Here is a 16,732-nt window from a genome sequence, read left to right on the forward strand (position 1 = left end):
ACTCACTCTCTTCATCAGTCTTTCACCCTCCAGCCTCTCCACAGGGCCAAACCACCTCAGTGTGTTCCTCATAACGCTTCCTATCACATCCATATCAACACCACAACGCTCCTTTATGTCCTCATTCGTCAGCCTGTCTCTCCATGTGACTCCACAGGCTCCTCTTAAATAACTCATTTCCACGGCTCTCACTCTTGACTTGTGTCCTTCCAACAACGTCCAAGCTTCACTTCCATAAGTCAGAGTTGGTATCACAATACTGTCATGTAGTAACTTTTTCACTTCCATGCTCACTTCCCTGTTTCTTATCACTGCTTTCAAAGAACCAGCAACCTTTCTTCCCTGCTGTACCCTTTCAAGCACTTCACCCTCCAAACCTCCATCCTTACTCATCACACAACTCAAGTACTTCAACGTACTCACATTTGCCAATTCCTCACCATCCAACCTCGCTGTACATTCACTAACTTCACCTCTCTCAAAGACCATCACTTTGCTCTTCCCTACATTCACCTTTAGATTCCGTTTCTTACACACTTTCCCAAACTCATCCACCAAGCCTTGCAGCTCCCCTTCGTCTTCACTCAACAACACAGTATCATCTGCAAACAACAGTACAGGGAGTTTCCAAACACTATCCTCTCTAACCAGGGCCACTCCAACATCCACTACCCTACCTTGTACCTCTTTTATTACCCCATCCATGTACAGATTGAACAACCATGGAGACATGACACATCCCTGTTCCAACAAGTACTTATCTATATCAATTTTCAATTCATTCAACTCACAGGTATATACAAAATTCTGAACCAATCTGCAATGACCTTGTTCATTATCAGCATGTAACAGAGCATCATCTGCGTACTTCAGATGAAATGCTCCATCCTTCCCTATTAAGTCCTTCAATCTGATATAATCCATCCATTCATCCATCATCCAATCCTGTGTTTCCCCATCAGGACCATAGGAACCCTGGGCTAGGCAAGTTGGTTCTAACATTTAAGATGAGAGTGACCAGCCTCACTCATCCCTGACTGGCATAACGTGACCAATAAACCCCAACCACCGACTCAATCCGATTGGAGCACCTTAATTACCCACTAGACCACCATGCCCCATAATTTGGTTATATGGTTACCACCCAGCATAGTAAATGGTTTCATGGTGTACAGGTAACCATTTGGCATGTCACTCAGTGTAAAGTTACTCTTAGGCAGAAGGAAGAGGAAAAAATGAAGAAAAGACAGAAGAGGGAGTGTAAAGTCACCTGTAGACAGAAGAAAGAGAAAAGAGTGAAGGAGAGAAAGACAGAAGAGGAAGGATGGAAGAGAGGAATGGGCAGACACCCCAAGCAGCACTACATCGATTGAGTGGATGGTGAGCGCCCCCACCTACCACATTCCCATAATATTTTGATAATTTATTCACTCAATATCCAAATTATTTTACAAAGCATTATAAAGAAAACTGGAACTGGGCGGCTTTAATAAAGTCTTCATTAACCCTTCCACCATACGGGTTGCAAGGTCTCTCCTTGGCCGTAACAAATACCGGTACGTGTTCAGTAACATAAATATATATAAAAAAAAAAAAGTACATCACTGAAATTAAATGGTCAGCTACCACCTTCTCTTTTCTTAACTGTAGCACATAAAAAAATAAATAAATGAAATTAATAGTAACGACAATAACCAACCTGGTCACCGAAGAACATTTCTGACTGATTGTTTGCTTTCATCCATCGCTGGTAAAGAGTCAGGTTGGCAGGTGTTGGCTTAATCAGGTAGAAAACTTTTTCACCCTGGTACAGAAAAATACGTATCAATTACAGCACACAACAGTCTACTACTTATATTTGGTACTAATAACAACACCACACAGGTCGTTATTGAGCAACCACGGTCTGTCTGGCTGAGCAGAACCAGCAACCACAGGCAACTGCCCCTGCTGAGCTGTACCATGCAATGAACTGAGGTTCCCTTGCAGCAGACAGTGGTTTGCTGCAGCAAAGGCACAAGGAAGTGTGGAGGTAAAGAAAAATAATAAATAAGGTATATACTGAATAGGGAGGCTGCCAGAGATCGAGCGACACAGAGAGCCGTCACTAGGTGACCAAGGCCAACACATGCAAGCATGTTGGAGCCTTTATAAATGATGGGATACTGGTATCCCTAGACATGTTCATAAAATTCTACTTCACCCAATGAAACAGTTAACAAAACTTAACATGCTACATGTTGGTATAGTTATATCACACATATGAGATAACGCCACCATCATCCCAATACCCCCAACTAAATAAATCACTCAACAATCTTACATCAGTATCATTTCAATACGTTGTACATATTTTACATCCTGGTAAGCTCACTCTAATGAAAAAAGCTTCCACACTCCATGCTCAACTCAGCATGTACTCCAACAAAAACAATCACCATACACCTTTCCAGATGACAAAATATATACTGTGCAAATCTGACACGAAGCAAAACACATCAGTCAGCCTCACACAGTTTAAAAACAATCTCTACTCAGCACACTAGGAACGCCAATGTTCAGGCCACACTCAAACAGACCTGACAACATTTCCATAAATTAATTCTGGCCAGTCAACAGAATCAATGAGGGTAGTTTATAAGCAGGTCACTCACACATTAATATATAACATATGTTTGAGTTGGTTTGTGCACTGCAGTAGATAAAACAGAATAACATACTGTATTTTCCTAGAGCATCCCCATTCAGGATGTAGGGATCTACTGGAATGCATAATGCTTAAGGGCATATGACAAGCCTGTGATCCTGGTGGCATTACAGTATAAGACTGAAAAGCTCCATATGCCACTTTTGAGTTTTGAATCATTAGGTGGCTTGACATAATAAAGATACACTGTATCAAATGTAAAAGATGAAAGTCCACTAATGAATAGGGTATATGAATGTATTAACAAGTTATGGTAATACAGAATGAACAAACATGACCAGGCTGATAATGAAGGTACAACTGAGTGATGCTGAACACTGAAAGAGATGTGAATGGCATGATGATGGCTAGCTATATCAAGTGAATAAAACTGAAAGCAATGAGTGCAGGGGAAAGCAAATAAAATGGGTGAACTATGTATGGACTCCATAGCCCTTACATACTTCAAAAGGTTTGGCATTCAGAATGCTTAAAGAGATATGACCCTGTTCACCACACCATGCATTAACAAGTCCTGTTTTCAGGTTTTCCTTTTCCTGACAATATCCAATTGTTAATAAAAATGAGAAAAAAGCCAGGAAGATAATGATGCTCTATGCTGCTTATTTTGGTAAGGTCATGCCTGACAACAGAACTAATACTCTCATCTGATCTCATTCTCTCTGCCTCTCTCTCTGATACTAACATACATCTCTGGGAACACCCAGCTTAAGTGACCAGTTTCCTGGAGTCCAAAATGTTCATATCCAGAAAGGCCTGGGTCCATAACAACACTGCTGAGATGCAAAATGGTCTACACCAAGCCTTGTTAAGAAATACATTATCATCATCATCATCACCTCTTTTTCCAATCTAAGGATGGAATGAGAAAGGGGAAGGAAATACTGCTACAAATGTCTTACCCAAAGTACATGATACCAGACAGAAGTTCCACCAAAGTCTATGTGAAAGTCTGTGTATGAATTTTCCACCCCAATGAGCGCATACTTTGACACATTGGGTCGAGAAAGGGGCGGGCCAGGTGGAGGGTCTGTAGGCCAGGAGTTGGTCACCCAGCATAGTTTTCGCACAATGTAGGGTGGCTCCACTAGCTGGCTAAGGCTGTAGAAGACAAAGAAAATATAACGTTAATCTCTTCATTCATGGGGCATATTCATTTCTTAATTCTTACTCTCTGGACGATTTCACTAAATATTCGACACATTAAAACTCAAAGAGTAGGGTACTAGGCGCTGTGATTTCCAAGCTATTACTTCTGCCCACTAGCAAGGGGCCTGAACCTAGGAAAATTAGCCCAGGAGACTGCCATGTTACTGGGTGCAAAATGGTGGGGCAGTCACAGTTCCAGAGTGCACTTGGATGGGTGTCCCTGTGGCTGCCCTGGTGGGGTGCCCCAAGACAACTGGCACAGTCGCTGGCAACAATTGATGGACTATGGGTCCCTGTTCCCATTCTGGGCTTGGGGCTGTGTAGTCCCTCTCAACCTTTCATTTACCCTAACCTTTCATTTAGTAGCAGTAGGGGTAGGCAGCCAAGCCCAGGGATGTACTACCACCAAGGAAGACTCAAGGAATAGCCTGGATTCCAGTTTCTCTCTTAGGCCTTGGTAGCTGGTTAAACATCTTTCTGCCTCACACATCGGAGGGCATCAGGCTGCCCTCCTTACACAACACACACATCCACATTATGCCTGATGCCCTCCTTACACAACACACACATCCACATTATATCACATTGCCTCAGTCCAGCTATTCTCTCTCCATAAAACACCAATTTTGTCATTACATATCATAACACATTCCACAATACATCCCTGTTCCCCCCTCTGCCCCCATAAAAAGAACCATGGCTGCTGCTATACTGTGAATTAGTGAGGTGGTTTCTTGGATGACCACTACTGGCAGGGCTGGGATGTCTGCACTAGGGACCTCCCGCTCATCATCAAGCAACTGTGCTACCTTCAGTGTTACAGCACCCCAGAACTACTCGTCAGTGCAGCAAAATTTTCTTCTGCAATATTAGGGGACTTCACTCCAACATCAACTCTGTTTACAATTTCCTCCAGTTTGAATCCCCAGATCTGCTATTTTTGACAGAGACTCAAGTAAGCTCCACCTCTGATTTAGATAGATTTAATTTTCCTGGTTATATCTTGATTCAAAATTTCAGATCCAAAGGAGGCGTATGTTGCCTTGTTAAATCAGAAATTGTCCCGGAGGAGATAACTAAATTTAATTGTCCTTATTTGGACTATTCCATATACAAATTAAATTCTTTTGGTTAAATTTATTTTTGTTGTGTTTATCGTTTCCCTAATGCCCCTCCAGAGCTGTGTTCACTTGGCTCTCTGTCTTCACAACTAAGTGTCCTTAACGTTAATACTGCATCAGAAATTACTATCTTGGGTGATTTTAATGTCCATAATGTTGAATGGCTCACTTATTCAGCCAGAATTAATGACTCTAGTCTTGAATATGAGCTATCTGCAGACTCATTTTACCTCATTCAGTTAGTCAAATCAACCAACCCGTGTACCAGACAACCCCGATCAAAATTCCCACCTATTGGACTTGTTTCTAACAACCAATTCAGATAATTATAATGTCTAAGTGAACTCCCCCCTCAGATCCTCTGTTCATTGTCTGCTACCACCCTCCTGCTCTGAACCTGCTGTGGTGCAAACTCCACATTGGGCCTCCCTGTTCAGTCCCTTTACCCTAATGTCACACTTAATGACCTCGTCCCATGTCTTTCTCGGTCTACCCCTCATAACCCCACCCCCAATATGAACACTTCTCACCTTCCTCACCTAATTATCATCCCCCATCCTCTCCACATGTCCAAACCATCTCAATCTACCCCTCCTCATCACAACACCAATACACTCCAGTCCCATCCTACCTCTCAACTCTTCCATCGTAAATCCAGCCCCTCCAGGCCTTGGACGTAGGGACGCACTGCACATCCACCTAATCATTGTCATTTCTGTACGTCTGAGCCAGCGAATATCTTCCTCCTTCACTGCCCAGGTCTCACTATCATACAGCATTACACTCCTAACACATGCTGCATACAAAGACCCCTTAGCATGCAAGGAGAGTCCTCTCAATGTCAGGAGAGGCAAGAGCTCCCTGAACTTCTTCCACTCACTTATCATCCTAGCCACAGAGCTAGCTCCAGCCCCACCTCCAGCACACAACATGTCTCCCAAATAACAAAACTCTTCCACACACTCAAGAGATTCACCAGCAAGTTCAATCCTTTCAAATCTGACAATCTCCACATGCTCACCCCAACACGCCGTACACATAAAATCAGCATTATCTCACAGTCTACCTCTGATACCACTACATCTCTTATCCACCCATTTATCACAAACACCACACAAGATGGAATTACTTCCCACGCCCTTGTGGCAAACTGCACTTGGCCACTCTCCCTCGTCTTTGACAGTACCGCCACCAACCCTAGATATCATCACTTTTGTTTTATCTGCATTTACCCTTAAACCCTTTTGCCCCATACCATCTCTCCACTTCCTAAACTTTTCCTCCGCCTCCCATTCATTCTCTGCAATCAACACTAAATCATCAGCATACAACAACTCCCACGGGAGTCTATTTCTAAAGTCACGTGAGAGGGCTTCAAGTACCATGATAAACAACATGGGACTCAAGACTGACCCCTGATGCACACCAACATTCACGGAAAACTCATCACTCAAATCTCCATTCACTCTTACCTGGGTGTGAGCACCCACATACATAGTCATAACCACCCCAACCAGCCACAGGAGTTGTCAGAGCCCAACAACTAAAAACAACGGGGAAACAGATTTAACAAAAAACGTTTATTTATGGCTAATGCATTACAGTAACAGTGGTTCATCAACTACGCAATTACCGGTATATGTCATTTTCAGGAAGGCGTCAAAAAATAGCAAGGAGGTTTGGAATGTAATCCTTTCTAATTTGGGGAGGGGGGGGGGTTACTGTAATGTTAAGAGACGTCACAATTTTACCATATTGTACTTTGGTGTGCCTTAATACTTGTATGCATGAAAATGTGACGATTTATGCGGATTTAGAATACAAACCCGTCTAGGTCGAACAACCGCACAACTCGGACGGAGTTACCCACCAGTTAGTCCGAGTTATCGAGGCTTCACCATACCTCCATGTCACCTTCTCCAACACCATTTCACTGCCCTCCCACCAGCTCACACACACCCCTCTCATACACCTCTCCACTCCATCCCTCCATCTCATCTTCGGTCTCCCCCTCCCTCTCACCCCTTCCACCTCACGCACAAACACTCTCCTTGTAAGTCTCTCGCTCTCCATCCTCTCCACATGGCCAAACCACCTCAAAGTATTTCTCCTAATGCTTCCAATCACATCCACATCCACAACACAATGCTTCCTCACTTCCTCATTTGTCAGTCTGTCTCTCCATGTAACTCCACATGCTCCTCTTAAATAACTCATTTCTATTGCTCTTACTCTTGACTTGTGTCCTTCTAACAAGGTCCATGCTTCATTTCCATATGTTAGTTTGTATCACAATACTATCATGCAGTAACTTTTTTACTTCCATGCTCACTTCCCTATTTCTTATCACTGCTTTCAAAGAACCAGCAACCTTTCTTCCTTGCTCTACCCTTTCACACACTTCATCCTCCAAACGTCCATTTTTACTCACCACACTACCCAGGTAATTAAATGCACTCACATTTTCCATTTTCTCATCACTGTACACTCACTGACTTCATTTCTCTTGAAGACTATAAGTGTACTCTTTCTTATACACACCTTATGATACCGATTCTTACACACTCTCCCAAATTCATTCATCAAGCTTTGCAGTTCCCCTTTGTCTTCACTTAACAATACAGTATCATCTGCAAACAACAGTACAGGAAGCTTCCAAATGGTGCCCTCTCTCATTAGGGCCACTCCAACATCCACTGCCCTACCTTGTATCTCTTTTATAACCCCATCTATTTACAGTACAGACTGAACAACCATGGGGACATGACATATCCCTGTTTCAACCCAACTTTCAAAGAGAAAAATTCACTCAGTGCACTACCCACACACACTGCAGCCTGAGCACCCTCACACATTCTTCACAGCATTCAACAACTTCACATTAATTACACCAATTATTCTTCATATTTTCCACAATCCTTGTCTATCCACTCTGTCATAAGCATTCTCCAAAGCCATGATGGCTGCATACAACTTCTTTCCCTTCTCTAGAAACTTTTTCATTGAAAACCTAAGAATGAATACCTGATCTACATGATGTCTTCCCTTCCTAAAAACTCCCTGTTCTTCTCCAACTAATTCCTCTGTTATTTCCCTAACTCTGTCAGTAAGTATCCTACCATATGCTTTTCCCATTACACTAAGAAGACGAATGCCCCTATGATTACCACACACTTCTTCCATTTTTCTTTTGTACAGGGAAATAATTTTACCTGACTTCCAATTCTCCGGGCCTCTAACTTCCTCCCAGGACAATCTGCACATCTTCCTTATCCATTCTACTACTAGCTCTCCCCCATGCTTCAGCATTTCACCATACTCTCCACAAGTCCAAGGAACTCCTCACTCTGACTTTCTTCATTGCTTCCACTACTTCCATCCTACTGACCTCTTCCTCCCTTTTCACCTCCCTCCTTCTCCCAGCCATTCCCCAGCCACTTATACTTGCATTACTTTCATTCTCTACCGTATGTTTAACAGTTCCTTAAAGTGTTCTCTCCATCTGCTCAGTTCTTCTCCCTTCTCCACTAGCAATCTACCATTTTTATCTTTCATTCCCCAACTAACTTCTTTTTCACCCTGTCAAACTCTCTTTCCATCCTTCCAGAATATTTTCTTACATTCCCACCAATTTACACTCATATTCCTTCCAAATTCCTCATCCCTCTAATCTACTCTCTCTTACTAACGTTTTCACCTCTTTCATCCTCTCTACAGTACATATCTCTCTCTCTTCTGTTTCCCAACTTCCTCCATGCCTCTCCATCCCATCCACTCACTATATGTTTCCTTTTTTTGTGCCACAGCTTGTCTTACCTCTCATTCCACCATGCTGTTCCTTGCACCCCCTCACGTCTTCTCTTCACCCCACACACCACCTCACAAGCTACACAGATCTCTTCTGCAAATACCTTGCACACACCTTCCACCTGTCCCATTGCTCCAGATCTTATTTACCTAATTGCTCCACCACCATCTCTCATATATTCTGCCTTTTTTCCAAGCTCTTACAACCTTTCTACCCTCCTTGTATGAAGTACTTCCTCCTGTCCTTCCCTCCTTCTATTCCTCCATTGCACCTGAACCTTGATTTTCACCACCAGGTCCATTCCCCCAACCTCTGTATGCTCTTCCATCCACTACATACTTTCTCATCCTATCATCCACACACACATAATCAGTCATTGCCTTCCGTTCATTCAGTTCATCACCCACCCTTCTCATCACTCTCCATGTATACCCATGGATCATTTTGTGTCTAAAGAGGTTATTGGCTATCACCAACCCCCTACCTGCACAAATGTCCACTAGAGCACTGCCATTCTCATCCACGTCAGCAGGCACACCCCACTCAACAACTACTCATCCACCTTCATATTCCTTACTTTTCCATTCATATCTCCGATCAAAAGCACTCTCTCTTTCCTCTCGCACTTTTCCATGCACGTTTCCACACTTGCCCAGAACTCCTTTCACTCTGCTTGCACGATCTTGCGTTGGTGCACACACACACACACAATCGCCCACATCTGTAATCCTACCCACATAATCCATGAACCAACTGATCAAGAGTCTCTTATATTCTCATTCCATCTCCTGCACACAACACATACTTCCTCTTTTGCCCTCTCATTCTCACCTACTCCAGTACATATACCAGGGCTCTTGTTTGGCGAGCCACAGCTCGCAAATGAGAGTATTTTTTCCCTTCGGTGAACAAATTTTCCCTGCAAGTCGCCTTTTGGTGAGGAGAAAATACATCCACTTTAAAACCCAGTAACTACAGAATAAGTAAATATCACTTAAATGTACAAAAAAGCACGTTGTGATCGATTATTTAGTCTTTCCTTGTCGCCACTGTGAATGCTTAAAACCTCATTATATGATTCTAATCATCACAATGTGTAAATAAATATATTTATTGCTTGTAAAACATTTCGGCCCATAGTCTGTTTGGCTACTAAAATTTATTTGGCTCGTAAATCTGAAACCTTAGGAGACAAATGGCTCGCAATCATTGGCAGTTAGCAAGAGCCCCGTATACCCCACACATACTCCCACTCTCTCACATTCTCACCTCTTCATTTAGTCTCAGTTAGTCCACTAATTTCTATTTTTGCACCCTCAAGCACCTGCACAATCTCTCTCTCTTTCACCTCATCATTCCCACCCGTTACGTTCCATGTTGCAATCCATACCATGCCCTTTGTTTGGTCCTTAGTCATTAAATGTTGGTCAGTCTTGGTCTGAGGCTTCAGCTTTGTGTTTTTAGTTAGTTGTTTGCTGGAAGGGGGATTAACCCTCTGCCAACCCACTTGCTGACACATAAGGAACACGTGTTGGTTGGTTATAAGGTTACCACCCAGCGTTGTAAATGATTTCCTGGTTTACAGGAAATCATTTGGCTTGCCACTCAATGTAGAGCTACCCTGAAATTGAAACAGAGTATGTTGTTCTAGATGACTGGCTCAAGAACATGATTGTAAATGTGTCTAAGGGAAAAGATGATAACCTAGAAAGAGGAAATTACTGAAGCATTAAGCTTTTGGACTAGGTAATGAAGGTAATGTAGAGTCCCGGAAGATACAAGGAAAAGTGTGAATATTGATGAGATGCAGTTTGGGCTTTTTCCAAGCAAAGGAATCATTGATGCAATACTGTGTTTATTGTTTAACAGCTTTAAGAAAAATATACAGGAACAAAGACAGCTGTAATTTATTTTTGTTGAATTGGATAAGGCTTTTGACAGTGTTCAGAGAGGCAATGAAGTGGGCAATCACAAAGTTTGGGTTTGAAGAATGGCTGGTTAGTCGCTATGGCAATGTATGGCGGAGCTCGCACCCAGGTGAGAGTGAACGAAGGGTTAAGTGATGAATCTTCCGTGAACATTGATGTACATCCGGGGTAAGTTTAAAGCCTGTTACTGCTTATTACACTGCATGAAGCTCTCATATGACTTCAGAATTGGACTCCCATGTCAGACAGTGTACAGTACACTGCTGACTTGGTGTTGAATGTGAAGGAGAGAGTAGTGGGGGAAAAATTTAGGAAATGAAGTGACAGAATGAGGAATGAGGGTTTGAGAGTAAACATGGATAAAATAAATGGGATAATATATATCAGCAGGTGGTGGTACTGTCGAAGCAGGTGTCAGCCACGTGCAGTTTGCCGAAAGAGTATGAGCAATAAGTCCGTTTTGAGCAGCATTTGTTGCTGTTGTTGAGCAACCCGTCTATCTGGCTCTGCAGATTCATCAACTGCAGGAAAGCAACTGCCTCTGCAGTGAACCAATGTTCCCTTGCAGCAGACAGCACCTTCCAACGGCAAGGCGCAAGGAAGATTGCGGAAGTTTGGCTTCAAGATGAACACCACATTTATGTCTCTTCACCCTGTTAACAGGGGCACCACAGAAAGCTCTACATCACCCTGTTATCTGGTTATATGATTACCACCCAGCAATGTATACAGGTAACCATTAGGCTTGTCACCCAGTGTAGAGTCATTTGATGAGGACAGTACCAGTACTGTATAAAAGTGACAGGAAGGAGAAGAGACACTACATAATAAGTAAGTGGATGATGGTTACTATCAACTACCACAATGTGCTGTGTTTGTAATAAGTGGGTGCATAAGAGCTGTAGCAGTATTATAAGCAGGGTACAATAATGTTCATTTTGAATGAGCAGTACGTAAAGGAGAGCATACAGTAGCAGACAGGATGGAAAGGATTTAGCTGGAAAGTCTTGAGTGTGTGGAGGAGTTTTGTTATTTGGGAGACATAGGTGCTACGGGTGGGGCTGGAGCTAGTTCGGTAGCAAGGGTAAGGAGTGATTGTAAGAAGTTTAGGGAGTTACTGCCCCTCCTGACATTTAAAGGGCTCTCCCTACAAGCAGGGTCCTTGTATCCAGAATGTGTTAGAAGTATAATGCTGTACTGCTGTGAGGCTTGGGCAGTAAAGGAGGAGGAATCTGTGGGCTCAATCATGCACCTAAGGAACATTATCCTTCTCACTTACCTAGTATTTGAAAACTCGAGGCTGATAAGATTAAGAACTGTTGTTCTCGCTGGACTGAGGAAGTATTCTATAAACTCATGTAACTGCATCTTAACATCTGTCTGTCTCTGTACATCAATGACATCAACCTCATGTTCAGAGCCTGTAACAGAAAATACTCATCACTATCTCACAGTTTTAGTAGCAGTAGTTGCAAACCCAGGCTCATTTGAAATGCGAAACCAGAGGACTGGAGCCTTAAATTGCCCGTCACCAATTGGGAGATAGAGAAGTACCGTAGCTGTGGGACATAGGTATATGTTTGAAAACTGGGTGCTTCTTTTAATTCAAAGTTAAAGTACAAGAACATATTAATCAGATTGTCAGAGCATGTAACTTGCATATCGGAAATCTGTACTCTGTGAAAAAATTTCTGAATAGACATTACCTATTAATACTGGTCCATGCAGTGGTCTTGTCTCATGCTGATTATTGCAATTCACTGTAGGTTGGTCTTCCAAATAACATACTAACAAAAGTTCAGTCTATGTTGAACAGGGCAGCACAGCTTATCTTTGGTCTCCCCTGAGAACCTCAACTACCCTGTTCCTGACTGAGTTGCATTGGTTACCAGTAGATGCCAGAACTGAATTTAAACTGTGTCTTATTACATTCAAAGTTCTTAAGTTTGGTGAACCGAAGTACAGTATCTTGCTGCATTGTTAAAACTCCCATTGGCACGCCCGGGTGTGATGTAATGCAGTGAAGATGACTCCTTGCGTCTTAACGAGCCTAGAGCCATTCACCAGTCATCTTTCTCTGATCGTTCTTTTGTGTATAGAGTCCCTAGTTTATATAACAGATTGCCATTGTCCGTATGACAATTCTCTTCAGTTGAATCCTTTAAGAGACAGCTTAAAGCCTTTCTTTTTTCAAAATGCTATGACCCAGAGAGAGGTACTATGATGGATGATTATAGGGTATAATTATTGCCACTTTCATATATATATGATGTAGCTTGTATTATATATGATATGACAGATGTCACAATTCTTGTAACTGTAAAAAAAATGTGTGTTGAGCGCAAGTGAATTCCCAAAGGAAGAACTGACACTTTTGAGAAACAAAAAAAACAATTATTATTATTATTATTATTATCATTATAACCAGGCAGTTGAGAAGCCTGGTCCCATCACTGCCATCACATGAAAGCATCCCTCTCCAGCACCACTGTACCACACAAAATACGAAACAAACTAAAACAAGGGATGAGCATAAATACTTACTGTACTTTTCCAACTTAAGCTTGAAATCAGAAGCAGCCCAGGGCAACACAAAGGTACTTGTTACTATTAGTCAGCAGTCTGTTCTAAAATATCTAAACTTTTCTATAACACTGGTACTCTAACTGGGAGAAAGTGGCAAAGCTGCCTTGTAGGTAGATAGCACTGAAACATTAACAGGTAATTTTTCTATTATTTACAGTGAAATTACGGGAAACAAAATGAACACAGAAAAAAAAAAAAAGACAAAAGTTAAGATTTACTGTAACATATTTTTGTTATGGTATACATACAGTTCAGTAACACGGATCCCTTTCCTGGACAGTTAAGTGCTGGAAAAATTGCTTACCTTGCCCATTATGCTGTAAGGTTTAAGACACTAGCTTTATCAACACAAATGATAATTCTAGATGTTATGTGATTCAGAGTCCAGGTAACTACCCATAACTGTGTGCATTAACCTGTTCATGCACTGAATATAATGTGTTATTCTACACTATTCGTGTGGTGGCAAGACTCACCTACGTAGTTTTCCACATCCAGGACATTGAAGGAATCGTGAGGGACAATGAGGTCTAGGCCATTCCTATCCTCCACTAAAATGGGTTTAGTGAAGCCATTTGCCACGATGTAGGGAAGTGTCAACTGCTGTCCTCGTAGTCGACATACCACATCCTCACAGCTAAAACACATATATGCATAGTTAACAAACAAGCATGCCATTATACAGTAAAACCTCGATATAACGGACTTCAATAGACCGGAAGTTGCTTTAATTGGACTTGAGGAGCTACCGGACTAAATTCCTATGTATCGGAAAATGTCCAATAAAGCCATAAGCAGTCCGGACTGCCGGATCACTTCAACTATGATCACCACAATAAGGCAAATAAAAGACATGTTTGTCAGTGTACAGTACTGTTTTATAATAAGTATTATACTATTTGATTAATGTAGTAAAGGTACAACACAGTACAGTACTGCAACAGTAGTGAAAACAGTTAAAAAAAATATTGGTGCAATCTGGACTAATGTCTGATATATCGGAAAAAGTCCGGATTAGCAGGGGGAAGTCTGGATGTCGCTTTTATTGGAAGTTCGTTCTTTTCGGAATGGCTTGGGCCCCTACTAGTCCGTTGTAGTGAGGTCTTACTGTACTATGGTACATCTCTGAAACCATATATATATATATATATATATATATATATATATATATATATATATGGTGGTAGGTGGTGGTGACCATCATCCACTCACTTGATGTAGTGCTGCCTACTTCTTCCTTAGCCTTTATCATTCTTTTTCTGTGCCTGTCCTCCTCTCTTCCTATTTCTCCCATCTTTCCTGTCACTTCTTATTGCTTTTCTTTCCTTTACAGGTGACTTTACATTGAGTGACAAGCCAAATGGTTTCCTGTAAGCCAAGAAACCATTTACAACGCTGGGTGGTAACCATATAACCAAATCATACGTGCTCCTACGTGTCAGGAAGTCACGCATTCATGTATGCATGCAGGGATGCATATGCAAAAACTCAAGGTCAAATGGAGCTTTTGGAAAAATTTGGTCTTTTCTCCACATCAAAAAAAGTTCTAATGGAACACTCTGCATGGGATCCATTTGCAATGTACTTTTCCAAGATACCATACATAAAACGGCTACACAAATGAAGGGCTTAGTGACAGTGCTCCTGACAAACTAACTGTAGTACTCAAGCCATTAGTTTTCTAAGCTTTACTTATTATGTTGATAATAACCTCTTCCTTTCAGTGATGTATCTCTTATTTTATTCTTCCTATTTTCAGGAGAATTTACTCAGAGTTGATGGCAGCTAATCATTTACCAACAACTCTTAAGATCAACATACATTACTAGGCTACCGAGGATTAGCACATATTTGAGAAACCGATACAGACATTCCTCATGATAAGATCGCTGTTTCCCAAAATATGAAAATTCTGTCCATACAATGGTACTGTTAACTGGGAGAAACTGGTACATCAGCTTTCTTGATAGCAAATGAGTTCATCATCATCTGGACCTCCTTTCTAGATGATGATGAACTGAACTATGATAGATAATTATTCTACAATTTATAGTACAGTGGACTTAACAGCAAATGCGGGTCACAAAGAGCGACTTTTCATGAGAATATAAAGTACATTACTATACTGTAAAGTACTTTCTTGTCCAAAACTAACCACTTGAATACGTACCTGGGAAAATGTCTAGTTTTGAGTTCTTTAATAAAAACTTGTGTACCAGTCTGAACAGGCTTAGAGCCAGCATCTGCCTCAGAGTAGTCATGGCGGTGCCAGTTCAAACGGGCTTTTACTGAAATGAAAAAATAAAATACAGTCTTATTCATAGGATATAGTCAGTTTCTATTCAATGCATTAGATGCTTGGAATGAAAAAGGAGTGTTTTTTTTTTTTTCTACAACCACATCAGTTACCTATGTACAAAAATAAAACAAAAAAAACAATGAAAAATACCACAAACAGTGATAGCTTATGCAATAATCTTAAATAACTTTATGCCTGAAATAAGCTAACATAAACATTAATAATTACTATAAATGACGTATGTGGCCTCAGTTGGTCTGGCAAAACGGTTCATTTGGCAAGGCTCTGCAACCAAGGGTGCTGGAGAACTAGTGTTGTACTTGTATTATGCTGTACAGAAATACTGTACTAAAGACTTAATTGGCTACTGGAATAGAAAAAAGTTCTCTGGAAAAGATTATCATTCCTTGGATTAGAAAAATAACATCATGCAAACACCTAAAAACAATTCTCAAAAATATATACCAGTAATACACAACACAGTCAGGGCTATCCTCATTATGATGAAGACCATCATCACCCTGATCTTTTTTAACCATGTAAGAAGAGAGTGAGGTAGGATTCAGAAGAAAAGGAAAAAGAATGAAAATGAGAGAGAGAACTATCAACAGCATACCAGGGCCTGAAACTCAATAATTATTCAAGCCCCTTGCATCCTGGGCTATCAAGCTTTATCACAGTGGCTAATTAATGTAAACTACACCACATACTATTACAGTACTGTACTGTGGTTCATACCAAACCGAGCTTTGAAGGACAACACAACAATGGAGGCACTTACAAACCGAGGGTCCGTTGTATGGTTCACAGCGTGGACAGTGAAATCGGTCAATATCCACTGCCTGGTATTCCCGCACACCCACACACCTGCAAGTAATGGTTTCATGAACCTGCATACCAAGAAAGGAAACCTTCACCTAGTTTACCAAGACTGCCTGTCAAGGTTTTTTCACTGTTAACTTGTTGATGAATTACAGTAGCTATAATTTATAAGGGTCATATGCACTCTCTGCTTGAATACTGCTCACTCTTGTGGGATGGATGTGGAAAGGTTGCACTAAAACGACTAGACAAAATTCGGAACAAAGCTATTGGAATTATTAATAATCTATCTATCTATCTATTGCCTGACGC

At 41.4% G+C, this 16,732-nt stretch overlaps 1 protein-coding gene across 1 annotated transcript in view; it reads right to left on the bottom strand.

Annotated features, from left to right (window-relative positions):
- The window catches only part of LOC145414375 (histone lysine demethylase PHF8-like), an 82,900-nt gene that overhangs the window by 57,887 nt on the left and 8,281 nt on the right, over positions 1 to 16,732 (bottom strand). Inside the window, exons 2-7 of the mRNA XM_080283910.1 lie at positions 16,380 to 16,465; positions 15,470 to 15,587; positions 13,776 to 13,936; positions 11,993 to 12,134; positions 3,610 to 3,808; positions 1,700 to 1,804 (exon numbers count right to left, since the gene is read on the bottom strand). Of these exons, the coding sequence (XP_080140036.1) occupies positions 1,700 to 1,804; positions 3,610 to 3,808; positions 11,993 to 12,134; positions 13,776 to 13,936; positions 15,470 to 15,587; positions 16,380 to 16,465 (811 nt within the window). The remainder of the gene's footprint in view (positions 1 to 1,699; positions 1,805 to 3,609; positions 3,809 to 11,992; positions 12,135 to 13,775; positions 13,937 to 15,469; positions 15,588 to 16,379; positions 16,466 to 16,732) is intronic.

This window comes from Coenobita brevimanus, chromosome 99 (assembly GCF_032717465.1).
Source record: "Coenobita brevimanus isolate Jiangsu-jjx chromosome 99, ASM3271746v2, whole genome shotgun sequence".
Taxonomy (NCBI): Eukaryota; Metazoa; Arthropoda; class Malacostraca; order Decapoda; family Coenobitidae; genus Coenobita; species Coenobita brevimanus.